The 14,283-nt window shown below is 35.3% G+C and overlaps 1 protein-coding gene across 1 annotated transcript in view; it reads left to right on the top strand.

The window, feature by feature from the left end:
- The window catches only part of KNTC1 (kinetochore associated 1), a 41,060-nt gene that overhangs the window by 14,007 nt on the left and 12,770 nt on the right, over window positions 1–14,283 (top strand). Inside the window, exons 27-48 of the mRNA XM_063351134.1 lie at window positions 257–355; window positions 795–898; window positions 1,060–1,165; window positions 1,839–1,973; window positions 2,382–2,501; window positions 3,275–3,344; window positions 3,420–3,487; window positions 4,055–4,347; window positions 5,015–5,187; window positions 5,381–5,478; window positions 6,449–6,590; window positions 7,522–7,578; window positions 8,087–8,250; window positions 8,799–8,903; window positions 9,767–9,895; window positions 10,632–10,748; window positions 11,158–11,267; window positions 11,509–11,719; window positions 12,452–12,541; window positions 12,896–13,067; window positions 13,490–13,548; window positions 13,690–13,906. Of these exons, the coding sequence (XP_063207204.1) occupies window positions 257–355; window positions 795–898; window positions 1,060–1,165; window positions 1,839–1,973; window positions 2,382–2,501; window positions 3,275–3,344; window positions 3,420–3,487; window positions 4,055–4,347; window positions 5,015–5,187; window positions 5,381–5,478; window positions 6,449–6,590; window positions 7,522–7,578; window positions 8,087–8,250; window positions 8,799–8,903; window positions 9,767–9,895; window positions 10,632–10,748; window positions 11,158–11,267; window positions 11,509–11,719; window positions 12,452–12,541; window positions 12,896–13,067; window positions 13,490–13,548; window positions 13,690–13,906 (2,839 nt within the window). The remainder of the gene's footprint in view (window positions 1–256; window positions 356–794; window positions 899–1,059; window positions 1,166–1,838; window positions 1,974–2,381; window positions 2,502–3,274; window positions 3,345–3,419; window positions 3,488–4,054; window positions 4,348–5,014; window positions 5,188–5,380; window positions 5,479–6,448; window positions 6,591–7,521; window positions 7,579–8,086; window positions 8,251–8,798; window positions 8,904–9,766; window positions 9,896–10,631; window positions 10,749–11,157; window positions 11,268–11,508; window positions 11,720–12,451; window positions 12,542–12,895; window positions 13,068–13,489; window positions 13,549–13,689; window positions 13,907–14,283) is intronic.

Below are 14,283 nucleotides of genomic sequence, written 5' to 3'. Positions count from 1 at the left end.
TGAGTAAACAGAAAACAAATCTGATGATCATGGTCACTTACACTTGAATTTTAGGACCAGCTGTCAGATTAGTTTACTCCTATCAATGAACTTAACGACAGTTACTATTTCAGTAGTAAGACATTAGCAGATACAAGGGAAGATGGCCAAATCTGTCCCTTAATGTCAAAAAAACTTTAAATTTTTGTTTATATTATAAGATATTCCTATCTTTTCTGAATTCAAATATCCTAATAATCTTTATCAAAATATACAGGATTTGCTAGAACGCTGTCGTACACGGTCTACTTCTGTATTTGAAACTGCATGGGAGGCAAAGGCAATAGCTGTCATTGGCTGTATCTCTGATACAGATGTAAGTATCAAGTGGCTCTAACACATCAGTTCAGAAGGAAACACATAATTTTTACATAAGCATATGAGTACATTTTTATGAGTACATTTTGGTATGAGGAAGAACGGATAGTATGCTGTCTTTCTATTGTATCTTAGTAATCTCCCATGTGAGGTTCTTTGCTTGAGAATACAATTGTAGGTGAGTTTTCCGTGTGATGACATCACAACAACTGTAATATGTTTGAAACCCAACCTCTACAGCATTGTAAATTACTATAAGCATTTTCTAATCTAACTTGACACATCACATTATGATAATGAATGTCCTTTATGCAAGCGCAGATTGGGCCAGGAAATGAAATGCTTGGCCTAAATGAATCAATCACATGTGAACAATACTTCAGGAGATTACCTTATAACTTATTTTGAAAAGTAAGCTCTTTATGTTCCTTTTATAGCTGAAATTTGATGCAGTTCTACAGATAATGCATGGTGCTATGGTACCATGGAGTGCAGCAGTGGAGCAGCTGGTAAAACAGCATTTGGAAATGAATCATGTCAAGTAAGGCAACACCCATGGTCTACACCTCAGTTTTGTGTGTACTTTCAATTAGAATTCTCTTTGTGGGGGGGGGGAAATACATTGTGTCTGATGTAGCATGATGAATAAATCACATAGCTGTAGGCAGCAAATAAATTTATAATAGTCTAATTTGTCCACAGAGTAAAGCTACTGCAGGAAAGTTACCGCCTGATGGAGATGAAGAAGCTTTTGCGAGCCTATGGGATACGAGATACTAATCTTTTAAAGGACAAGCAGATGATAATGGTAAATGATCAGCATCTATTAAACAAAAATCCCTACGCTTACTTCCATGTATTTTCATGGGGTATTTAAAAAAAAAAAAAAATATCTTTGCAACTGGTAGCTCCCACTTGTTATCAATACCTGTTTTTCTTGTCCTGTTGGGACATGTTTTTTCCTGAAAGCCCGCCTTTTTTTTTTTTTTTTTTTTAAGAGTTAGTGGATTAGTTTAGCCCAACCTGATTAGCACAGCATTGATAATATAGTAGTTTCTGTATGGGGGACAGGAAAGAAAAGAAGAAACTAACAAAATGGAAGGCTAAGTCCTCTCAAGACTTCAGATCCAATTTCTTCTAAGGTCACAGTGAACGATACCTGGCAATTTATTTTTTTTTTAGCATCTCTGCTTTATTAGGGAGAAAAAAAATGAATATTTCTAGAAAAGTTCCTTGCCATCCTGTGGAGCCACATGAGTGCCCTGAATTTTGAGAGTTGCCAGGATAATTCTCTTCCCCAAATCCAGTCTTCTCCTAGTTATGCTTTAATCAAGTTTTCTCTAGGTAAAAGTTTTAAATTTCTAGGTAACTTGCTTACTACGAGCTGTACAATTCCAATGCAGAAGTAATGTGTATAAATTATTTCCTTTTTTGTCCTGTACATCAACATACTAAAGTCCGTATCTGTTTTCTTCTTACAGAGGCTAGTGAAATACATTCTTAAACAGGATACCCCTACTTCTTTGGAGGATGCTTTGAAAATTGTAGCAACATATATGTTGCCCACTGTGGAAGTCTACATTCTGAGGATGATAGACCTGATTGACAAAAAAATGGTACTAAAATACTTCATGTCCGTTGATCTCAGAATTTAAAGACTCTGAGGCCGATTTTCAAAACCAGGACAAGTTGTACTACTTGCTGAAATCTGACACATGGTTTACATATAATTTTTATTCATTCATCTTACCCATAACTGCCTATACTTAACATTGAAAATGAAATCTATGTCAGAGTTTTAAACATCATGAGCCATCCTTCATTTGTGGCAAAAAAAGGATGACAATTATGACCCATGATACACAAAGCAAGTTTGGAATTGAAGTCTCCACGTATTTTCACATACTGCTTTTGCTAGAGTTGTTCTGGGGCAAATTGCTTTCTTGCCAACGCTAAAAAAGCAAATGCCCTTTTCTTTTGGTTATTTCTGGTTTACCTTTTTTTTTTTTTTTTTTTTACTTCAGGGAGAGGAATCTCTGACTTTGTTAAAATCTCTGAGTCTTGCTGAAGCTGAGAAAGTTGCAGAGAGATTGACTATATGGGGAACACTGGTATTACAGAAAAAAGCAGAAAATTCTGAAGAGGTACCAAGTCATTTCACACCATAAAGCGTGTGCACAAATTATTCTAAATACTGTTCTTATCCAGATGCTTAAAGACAGGTAGGGCATGCAAATGTAAAAACTGTGTCTTCCAGCAAAAAAGGATGATGAACTGGTCCTGCTTTGAGCAAGAGGTTGGTCTAGGTAACGTCTTGAATCCTCTTCCAACTTGAGTATATTCTGATCCTGTATACTGTACAATTATTTTGTTTAATTTTAAAGGCATCTCCACACAGTGGTATGGCTATCTGAATTCAATTAATAATTTATAAATCCTGCTGTGTTATTATACCTCTAGTTCTACATATTTTCCAGTTCTTCTTGGAAAACATCTATCTTAAAAACTGTAGGCGTGGCTTTGCCACGCACCAAAGTGAGTTGAAGCTTCACAGTTGATAACACACATAATTGTCTTGCAACCACAGAAAAGAATTTTTGTTAAGAGCTATTTTAGGGAGTTACTCTGGGCAACAGAAGGAAGAGCAAAGGGAGAAGGGTGGATGTTTTCAAAACTTCTGTGAGAGCTAACACACTGTGTGAAGTACATATCTATCACGGCTATTTCTATAAAGGGTGCCTGTTTACAATAACTTTCTCTTCCCTTGCTTTTCAACTAGTTGTATCTTAGACTTGAGAATTGTTGCTTAAGAGGTTTGTAGAGCATTGCATAGTATTTTAATAGAGTAGAAGCCTGAGGGTCACTCAACCCTCACACTTTTGACGAACGAAAACATTAACTCCTTCCTTTCCTGCAGCACAGAACACAAATGTTTATGACTAAGACAGTCGTGGAAATCCTTAAATTCTTGTTCAGCATTCAAAAAGGTAAGCTACAACTTAAAAATCTCACTTTTTGTTTGTAAATGGAGTCAGGAAGTAATTGTTTTTCTCCTCCAACAGACAATCCTCTGAAGAAAGATGAATGTGAAGCAAACCTAAAAATGTTTGAAACACTTGCTGCCCTGCAGGTGGGTATCGTTATAGTTTCAAACCACTTTTGGAATAACTACAGTAAATCAGTTGTTCTTATAACATGGAAGATATTAAAAATTAATTGTATTTGCAACGCAAACGTTGTTTTTAATATTGACTTCAAAGAGATACTAGGGCTAATATAGCAATTTAAATAATGGCTGGAAAAGTTCCCAATTACTAGAACTCAGTTGTCCATTTAAACCAAAAAATTAGATACTGTTCCAAAAATCTTAATTGCAAACACTTCAAAGATCTCATGATAGAGTACTATAATATTTTATTAAGCTCTTATTGTAGTTTGCAAGCTTCAATTATTTAATACAGCATTTGAGCATGCTGTACCCTTCAGGCTTTTTTATTTTGCTTACCTACTGCCTAGCAAAATTCTCTAATTTACTACATAAATCAGTAATTGGTAGAAACTAGTAAAGTCAGTTTTGTACTGAAAGTATTCCTCAGAATGAAACAAGAAATAAAAACACTTTAACCAAAAAAAAAACCCACAACATTTTTAAAGTAAGTCGCGTGAATACAAATTTATAATACTTTTTTTTTTGCAGGAAGATTTTGATATCTTTCTTTCAGTTGAAGAATTTAGGAATCCTTCACTGATGTCTAGGCTTCTTGAGGAGCATATAAAAGCTTATGAAACTGTCAGATCTCTGTCAAAGTCTAGAAAAGTGCAAACAATTAATTGTAATTCAGAAGATGGTAAAACCAAGAACCGCTCTACTGAATCAAGATTGTATAGACTGGCTTTGCTCCTGCAAAGGTCAGAGCAAGAACTGGGAGAAAAACTGGCCTTGAGAGCACTAGATGCTGGAAAAGTTGAAGACACAATAAAAATATGCAGGTAAAAGTGCAGAGGCTTTCAAGTTTATAACTTTTAATGGCCTTTTCTGTACTATTTCTGATACTTTGCAGAAGTAAGTAGATGTAGAGCAAAGGAGAGGGGTGGGTTTGTTTTATTTATTTTTTTTCTAAAATTGAGTGTTTAAGCAATATGCTTATATTGCTTGTATACAACATTGCGTATAGAGTTAAGTGTATTGTCTGAAAATTGCCATTGGTTTTTGCCCTAACATGATTACTAAGTAAAAAGACTCCCTACAGTTTTATAGTGAGAGTTAATTAAGGCACAATATAAAGTAACCATTATGAGACGTCGGCTTACACAGATAGAAGAAAACTATTGTATTGATTGTACGTACCATGTCCTGGTTTCTAGCTGGTCTCCGCCTTATGCTTAGGTTGTCAGGTAATTTAAACTTACTACCACCTCCCCAAAAAGAGATGAGATGAAAATGTTAAATATATTTCTTATTGTTAACGTGTTCTATGTGCTTCAGTACATATCTCTAAGGTAAATTGCATTGTACTTTTTCACTTGAGTCACAGAAGTTTTAGTTGCATATAGTGGAGTCATAGAAGTGAAATAAGTAAGAGAATTAAATAATTAGTACAGGCCTTAAGTAAAAGCCCTAAGGACTATTTATTTTTAACATCCTTTTTTTTAATAGAGAGTTCTATGAAAATCACTGTAATGAAAAAACAGGGAAGCTGCTGTTTTCAGTATGTCAAAAGCTTTGTCATATGTTGGGAGGTGATGTTCCAATGATCACTCCTAAAGATATGAATCTTCCAGCGGTGATCTATGAAATGGCTTGCCAAGCAGCTACAGCATGTAGTCCAGGTAATTACAGTTATCATTTATTTGTGTTCAAGTTGGGAATCCAACTTTCCAAAAAATATTTAATAAACATGAAAACAAAGTTAATTTCTACATATGCCTCTGTAAAAATAGGTTCTGCAAAAAATTGTTTCCTTTTAATAGGACATGTGAACCTTCCATTCATAGTATGCTAATGATCTTAATATTTCTACAGATTTGCTATTAGATTGTCTGGAACTATGTAAATATACATTGGCTGCCAAGGAAATTTACAGACAGTGCCAAATAGAAAATTATGGATTTACAGCAAAGGTATCTTCTGCTAATTTAAATATTATTTTTTTAGTGTATGTAATGTCTTGATTGACTGACTAGTGTTAACTGTACATACATTATTCTTTTTTTCCTCCCATTTCTCCAGACATAGTTAATCGGTTGGTTTAAAAAGCAAAAAACAAAAAAAAAACCCCACGCAGCTCTACAAATAAAAATTTCCCTGAATACGTGTGTACTTCAGCATAAAGAGTAAACTGATTTGAGTACTAAAAGCAGTGCAGCTATGGCACAAGCACAAGTAGCATATTCCACCTACGTTTCAGTATAGTAAATCCCTCTAATATGACTGAAAATATTACTGATTTTATTGAATAGCTGCTCTAGAACTGCTAGAGAGCGTAGGGAGCTGACTTTAAAAAAGCTTGTTTGTTTTGGTTTTTTTTAGTAGGTAAAATATGGCAGGGAGAGTTTGATTTTTTTTTTAAGTGCATGTATTACGTGAAGGCATTGCCAACAGTTTTGTAAAACTTTAAGAACTTTAAGTTCTTGAATAGCATCTTTGTTTTTTGTTCAGGTCAAGCAGTGCTTTAGGCTACTTGAAATGAATGGGCTCTTACAGTTTGAGTGGAATAGACCAAAGTGGCTCGGCAAGCGTATTTATGAACTGAATGTTATTTTTTCTAAAACATGATCCACTTGAAAAATATTTGCTTGTAATATTTTGCCAAGAATGTTTATGAAAGCCTCCATTAAATTAATTAAGAATGCATTTTGGCTGTACAACTAAGTAACTGCAACATTAAAGAGAAATGTGGCCACTCTAAGTAGGAAAAGTGTTTAAAGCCACTGGCCACTTAACAAAAAGTAGCATAATAAAATCCATTTTCAAATAGAAGATCATGTTCTAATCTTGTATGCAAAAACTGGAATCGCTTGCAACACTTTGTTAGTAGACCTATTAGCTTATGTTTTTAATGTGTGTTCTTTTGACAATATTCTTACTCAGACAACATCTTTTGGAGGAGATAGAGATCCTTATGAAGAGTGGACTTATGACGACTTCTTTAATGAGGATGGGGTAGTTCTTGATCCACAGATAGCTCTTCCAGTTGCATATGAAACTACTTCTTCTCTTCTGCCTGTTTGTGGTAAACTTGCTTTCCTGAACATTGAGTCAATATACAATTTGTATTTCATGTTGATTTTTATCTAGGAATATAAATAATTCAGCACATGTGTGAAAACTATCACCTCGGAAATCTCAATTAGGCAAACTCATGGAAAAAATATCTGTTACAGGGGGTATAGAATATAAAGATGACTTTGGTTTTTGTTCTGGTTCAGGAAGAATCTTAATGACAAGTACCTGAAGACATGGAAAATGCTCTGGAGAAGCGTTACGATAAACTTGCCCTGTTCTTATCTTCTCTAGACATCTTCCGGTAGCCACTAATGGAGACAGGGTTTTATCAAGATGAATTTCATCTTATTCTAAAATTATTGTCCTTGTATTACGTACCATTGTAGATAGACATAACTTTTTGAAAATTTCAAGTATTATAAACAGAACTCTACAATGTTGTAGGTGCTGAAAAACGACACTTTCAGCTCTGTAAAAGAAGCACTGAATATTTAAAATTATTTCTTTTTAATACTTCTTGACGTAAATGTTTTCTTTCCTAATGTGTCATTGGTGTATTAAAAAGCATGTAATTGCAAATACTGTTGTACAGTGCTAAAGCTACCTATAAAGGATATGCTCATTTGATTGATTTGAACAGATTTGTTACCTTCACAGATGAAGTGTTCATGTCGACTGTCTCATGAAGACAAAAGGGTTTACACACAAAGTAGTTACTGAAAATTGTTAGTTTGTATTCCTCTGTGTGTTCAAAAAAATATTCTCTCCTATAAAATAACTTCTGATTAGGCACAGTAAAAAAATACCAGTCCTGGCTCTTAGAGTTCATGTGTCTTTATTTATGTACAGTCCCTGAAGTATAGTATTTTTAAGATACTTACAGGCTGCTTAGTGTTGCTGAGATCTTGGCACGCTGCTGATGCGTATTTGTCTTTCAGAGAACAAGCTGTATCCTTTGGACTCTACAAGCCTGGCAAACTGCGCATTTACTAAAGGTACCATGACGGCAGATTCACCATGCTAAAAGTATAAACAAGACCACTAGAAAACATGAGGTTTAAATTCAGCCTACACAAGCATGACTAACTCATAGTTTTTTTAAATAGGTGCCTAGATGTTCCACTTAAAGCCATATGCTAGGGGGATTGCTTGGTTCAGCACAAAGACACCAGTTTGGATCGTAATTTCTACCATTCATTCGTGTGATTTTGGGCATGTTGTCAGAGCCTGTATTTCAGTACAGAAGTTCTACCACTATGAGCTAGGATCCATTAGAGCCTTCCCAAGAAGATGACCGAATTCTGGTTTTTGAACTAAAATGGGAGTCTGTATTAAATTAAAAGCCCTGAAAATTTAAGGTTTCAAAGGGAGCTAAGGCTGATCTTGCATCATAAATTTAATGAGAAAAAAAAAAGAGAAACTGCTCTGATATTAATTCCAAGAACAATATGCTTGATATACTGATTATTTTCTGGGGTCGTTTGTTTTCAAAATGCATGACAGGACAGAACCTTCTGCTACCAGTTAGAACTCCCATGTGTGCAATGCTACAGAACCTCATGGAGTGCAGTCAGTGCGAGTTAGCTTTGCGGCTAATAGTCAATTCATTTGGATCCTGTCTTCAACATGGTGTATCAAACAACATGGATTTCTCTCTGAGCGAAAAGGTATGGCAAAGATGATGCTGAATTTTGCTGAGAGTAAATCCCATACGTATGAAAACTATTAACAGCTTTAGAGTACTTATATAAGAATTTGATAGGTCTGGGAGAGGCTATGGCCACGACATTTGAGAAATTAGTACCACTTGATCAGATGTTGAGTCACTTTGTGAAAGGAGCTGGTAGTTTCTTCCCTATTTCTCACAGTCCTCTGTTACTTTTGCAAAGTATGTTCAGAACTAAACTTCTAAGTCTCTGCAGGGAGGCCAGGGATAAAATGAATGTTAATAATAGTTTATTATGTTCTTTCACATTGTTTTATCATTGGTTAGTATGAGAAAAGTTGGAAGTAGAATATTCAAGAAACACTCCTCAATTCAAAAGCACTTGGAAACAGAAATCCTTTTTCTACGTAGAAGAGATCGTCATAAGACCTTATTTAAATCTGAAAATACAATTACTATAGTACCTCCTATTATGCTATGAACGACAAGAGAAGTTGAAGGCTTAGAATTTATTTTTATCGTGTGCTGACTGTTTCTTTTCCATAATAGCTACATGATGGCCACGTGCTAGCTGAAACCAAAAGCTTTCTCATTGCTCTGAAACAGAAGTATACTTCAGTAACTATGACCATAATCCGGACCTTACTACACAAGGTAAGAATCCTCTGAAAAGGGAAAGAGTGAGCCCCCTTTCTTCTGCTCTATCAAGAAAGGGGCTACCCATTCTATTACAAAAACCCATTCTGAAATTGTCCTGTGGCCAAACACTGTGAAACCCACACATTCTGGAAAAATCACGCACCTTGGAAAACCATAGAGAAGGTGAAAGAAAGTACTGACACTTGCACTGGTGGGGAGGAACTGGGTTCCACAGCCTTGTGTCTCAGTAGCAGAATGGGGCAAGGGTGGGTGGTCTGACAGTGTTGGCCTCTCCAGCCCCAGCTGCCCGGCTTCCTGCTGAAGGTGGAGCATGTGTTTCTGAACAGCCTTTGAGCTGACACCACCTCGCTGGCAGCCACATGTTGTAGCCCTGGCATATTTGAGCCTCTTACGGACTATGGCTCTTTGATCATACACCAGTTGATCTGCCTGAGTGGGAGCTTCACCTTTGTGGAATCCTTTAAGGACTCCTGAATTATAATAAAGGCCTCTACCATCTGTAGGCATTCGCTATCTCATTTTCAATCCTGGTTTCATTTTAGATTTGTAGACTTCTAACTGAGGGGAGCTTTTTTAAAAAAAAAAAAAAAAAAACCACTATTTGCAAAATCTGCAATATACCATCTTCTAAGTCAGTTTTAGATTAAGGGGAGTTACTTTTAGACCGGCTTCAGTATATTTAGATTTTAAGTTCTAAAACCTGAAATGCATTTTTATTCTTTCCTTCCTCCCCCCCAACTTGGAGGCCCAATCCACTTCTAAATTACAGAGTACTTTTTATGTGCTATACTTTATACAGAGACCTACTAAAATAAATTCCTAAAGTTTATACCTTTTTTTTCTTTCCTAAACCACAGGTATTCAGCTGTCGTTTCATAGATCAGAACCTGGCATTGGGATATTGCACAATTTTGCCCAAGGAAGATGTGTTCAATAAGCTGTGGGATGTCCTGAACAATACATGGCAAAATTACAGAAAAGTTTTGGTAAGTTCACAAGGCAGTGTATTACTTCAGCAAATAGAGAATGTTAAAGAGTTTCTTTAAAAAAAAAAAAAAAAAAAAGACATTGGCAGTATCATATGGAAGTGCAATATTTTGCCACTGTTAAGGTTATAGCTGTTTGAACAAATGCCTCATTCAGGGCACCACCGGGAGAGAAGCTCCCTCTCTTTACCACAGTGCGAGACTGTGCACAGGCAGGTGCTGTGAATAGTTAGTGTGATGGAAGTCCAAGCATAAGATTACCTCATCCTGACTTATTCCAAAGCTTGAAATTGTTTATTTGAGGTCCCATCATAATTTATACCTACATCATATTTTGGAGAAATTGTTCTCTGACAGCAGTTGTCAAGAATGGAATAAATAAATCTATTAAAATACAAAGGAAGAAGGGAAGTAAAGCATAACAAAGAAGTGGGGAGAGTGACATAAATTTGGAGAAAAGATGATGTCTAAAAAATACCTTTTTTATTAGTTTCACTAGTACAATACTAGCAGAATATTTTCGAGAAAGAAACTCAGTTTTAAAGTAGCTTTGAACTGCCAACTCAGGAGGTGGGGTAATCCTGATACTACCTTCTGTGAGGTTTGTTTTCATTTTACACAGTTGTGTGATTATCTATGAATCATTTTAAGTTCCTCTGAGGATTTAGACTTTAGGATTCCCAGTTTACAGATTATTTATTATCCTTCTATTCACTTCCCTTCTCATTCCTTTTAGGCAGTAGCTCTGGTTGGAGTGCAGCTTGCTAACCTATGTGGTGAAGCAAAAGAAAAAAGCAAATTCCAAGAATTGGTTACTGATGCAGAATGGGGTATCCAACTTGGTAAATTTGGTGTAAGTTTGATTTTTTTTTTATTATTATTTTTTTAAAATTTCTTTTAGGTTTTTTTTAAATGAGTAAATGTCAGTATCTTGTGAGATTTATGGTGATTTTTAGACAGATTTTCTATTCAAATGTAAGGAAAGTTGGGGGTTTGTTTTTAATTTTTCACTTTGCTTGTCTGCTTAAATAAGCCACAGAAACTGAGAAACTCAATAATTGAAGGTGCTATAAAGGAATTTTTAAGTGCTTAAGTATTATTTGGCACAGGGCATAGCAAATAAATGCACTGCTTTTTCCTGCTCTGAAAATCTCTGTATTGAAGCAAAAGAAAACATAGAAGGTTGACTAGATAAGGAATTAGTCTTGATATTGTCTAAAGGACTTCTTCCCAAAGAAGATAAAATGTTTATTTATCTGTAGATTTCTTTCGAGACTGTATTTAGACAACCACCAATAAGGAAGAAGGAACTCATAAGAACGCTGGTACAAAATCCAAAAGTAGACACGGATCTTATATTGAATTACTGCAGGTAATAACTGAAGCAAATCAATTATGTTAATTGTTGCTGTAATAACCATGCCTACTGAAATCTATTTTAGTCTAAATAGATCCTAATTAATGTAATATGCAAATACTTTGATTTATTTTTTTTTATTAAAAAAAGTATTAATCAGAATACGTATTGATCTCTGGTGAATTTATTCATAAGGAAATAAGCACCTTGATGACACCAAAGGTCACAGACAAAATAACATTCTGTCCTCTTCTAGTACTTTCATGCTGGACAGTGATGACGCACTGCAGCTTTGCATTGAAACACTTCTTCTCCAGAATGCTAATACAAATCATGTTGAAGATGACTCTGCAGAACACAGTGAGAAGCAACCTCATTCCACGTTACTAGCTAAAGCACTAGAAATAATTCCTCTGCTGAAAAGCACGAGCGACCTGGTTGCTAGCCTCAGTGGAATATTGTACAAGGTAAAAAAAAAAAAAAAAAAAAAAAAAAAAAAAAAAAAAACGACAAAACAAAAAACCAACACATCAAAACAAGCAAAAAGAATCCCTGTGGTATGCATCTAGTCTCAAATCCTGCATGTCACTTGAATGGCAGATTAATAATTCCACAGAAATTTGAAAAGGTTATTTTTTTCCAATTTTGCTAAAGGAACATAAATGTTAAGTTTCAGCTTTCTACTTCTCTCGAAAAAACAATAGAACAACATATCTAATTATCTTTAAAGACAGGTAGAGTATTTCTTCCCAACTTCCCTTAAAAAACAACCAGAAAATAATCAAACAAAAGAGTCACTTCTAAAAATCATAGCATACTGGAAATATTTCAAAGTGCTATGTTAAAAATAGATGGGGGGGGGAAATGATATCTTTGGGTCTTTTGTTTAGTCGGGTTTCAGTTATTAGGGTTTGGGGGGGAGTTTGGTTTTGTGGTTTGTTTTTTTTTTTTTTTAATTATTATTTTCATCACTTCATGTTTGGCCTTTCTGCAATATTCTGACGATTTTTTTAGGATTTAGGACTATGAAGTGGAAGTATTTTTATTTTTTTTTAAAAAGTATGTCATGATGCTTATGCTGTTTCTTCAGTGTTATGTCAATATAGTTGGTATTAAAATTGTTAAAAGTTAACTAAGTTTTATGTTTTTATAAGACAAATCATATAGGAACTTATAAAATAGATTGTTATTTTGAACAGCTTGATCCTTATGACTATGAAACTATAGAAATTGTCCTGAAAGTGATGCAAAACGCTGATGAAGAGAACACCAGTATCCATCTGAATCAGGTACATCCAAATATGTTGCTGTTACCTTGCTAATGGCATCTGTATTGTTTTGTCTATTTATGAGTGTAGTTATTCAAGAGACCGTTGAAATTAGTTGAATTATTCTGTCTACACAGCTCTCATTCAGAAAATAACATTCAAGGAACAGAGATCTCTAGCTGTTTCTCAGCAATGGCTCATAGCAGGGATAAAAACTCTACAGATATGTACCAACTCTACCAAAAAAAACAGATGTTGCCAGGACTTAGACGTGTTTACTGGCAGGGCAGGGAGAAATACAGTTGTCTTGTGGCTTTTTTTTTTTTTGCTTTTTCCTTGCTTTTTTATTGTATTTATTTTATTTCTTCCCCCTAGGCTTTGAGCCTCCTCAAACATCTGGAATCTTATAAAAGAATTTCTCCACCTGTAGACCTAGAACACCAATATGTTTTAGAGCACGCGATTCCCTTATCTCCAGCTGCTCAAACCAGACTGCCCTTTCATCTGATATTCTTTAGAACCGCACGATGTTTCTGGAACATTATATGTACGTTCAGTGTTTTTATGGCTAGATATATGTATGGTTCCCTTTCTCTGCTATCTGTGAACTTTAAAGTTCTACAGCATATATTTTATATTAATTATAATTCTTTCTTAATGCAGTTTTGATCCCACGTGCTTCTGAAAGCACTTGTGCTCCCAAATTGCTACTGGTGAGGTCGCTGGCTTTCAGTGGAGCCGAGATGATAGATACAATGCAGAATTCTGTCCTCAAATTCTTTTCTTAGGACCTCTCAAAGACCAATCCATATATCCCACTTCCCAGGCCAGTGTCAATAATTAAGATTACATTCTTTCTCTGCCAATGGATGTCTGTGTCTAACAATAAACTGAAAGTGCTTCATTTCATAAAGCAAGCTACAGGTGGACTGTGATACTATTACAGACGGCTTTTTTTTCTCCTTTCAGCTGCAGAGCTCAGCGAGGAATCCTTCCCAACACTTCTATTGATTTCCAAACTAATGAAGGTAAAGTATCGTCTTGAAAAGATTTATTTCAAAATTATCCTTTTTACCCCCCACAAAAGAGAGATCTCATGAGGTTTTTTGCATGATTTTGGCCTCAGTATAGAGCTTCTGACAACTCTTAATCTACTTTAATTTTTCTAGGTTTCACTGGATATCTTACACATGTCTGCAGCTCAGCATGTCTTTGAAAAAAAATTGAAACCAAAAATATTTGAAATGAGAAACACAGGATATACATCAGTAGTTAACAAGGAAACGACTAAAACTGTGCAGACGATTCAGTCATATCTGCTGTCCATAATTAATCCAGAGTGGGCTGTAGCTACAGCTCACAAGATTGCACAAGAATTTCCAACAGGTAAGGTGCATACGCGATGACTTGAGGAGTGAAGTAATGGGAGGAGGAGAATAGGTTTGAGCAAAAAAAAGCTGGCCTGTAACCAGATATTTGTTCAGTATTCTTGGATAAAACCTGGGGAATGGAGAATAAAAATGCATGTCTGCTACATCTAATTTTGAACAGTAGGCTAGAACAACAACCATTTTATAACACAGCATCACTATTAAATCCTTTTTTCCTCTCTTTTTAAGCCATGTTATCTTGCTTAAAGTTTCTATATGTTCATACTATTTTCAGACAAGTTTTCCAGCAAAAGCAAATGCTTCAGCCAAGTTTAAGCTAGCTTCTCTGTTATCTGAATCCAACTAGATAATATTTTCTTGCTCTTCAGGTAC

This window comes from Chroicocephalus ridibundus, chromosome 13 (genome assembly GCF_963924245.1).
Source record: "Chroicocephalus ridibundus chromosome 13, bChrRid1.1, whole genome shotgun sequence".
In the NCBI taxonomy this organism is placed as follows: Eukaryota; Metazoa; Chordata; class Aves; order Charadriiformes; family Laridae; genus Chroicocephalus; species Chroicocephalus ridibundus.
The sequence above is the reverse complement of the archived record's forward strand: the minus strand, read 5'-3'. Positions and strand labels throughout refer to the sequence as shown.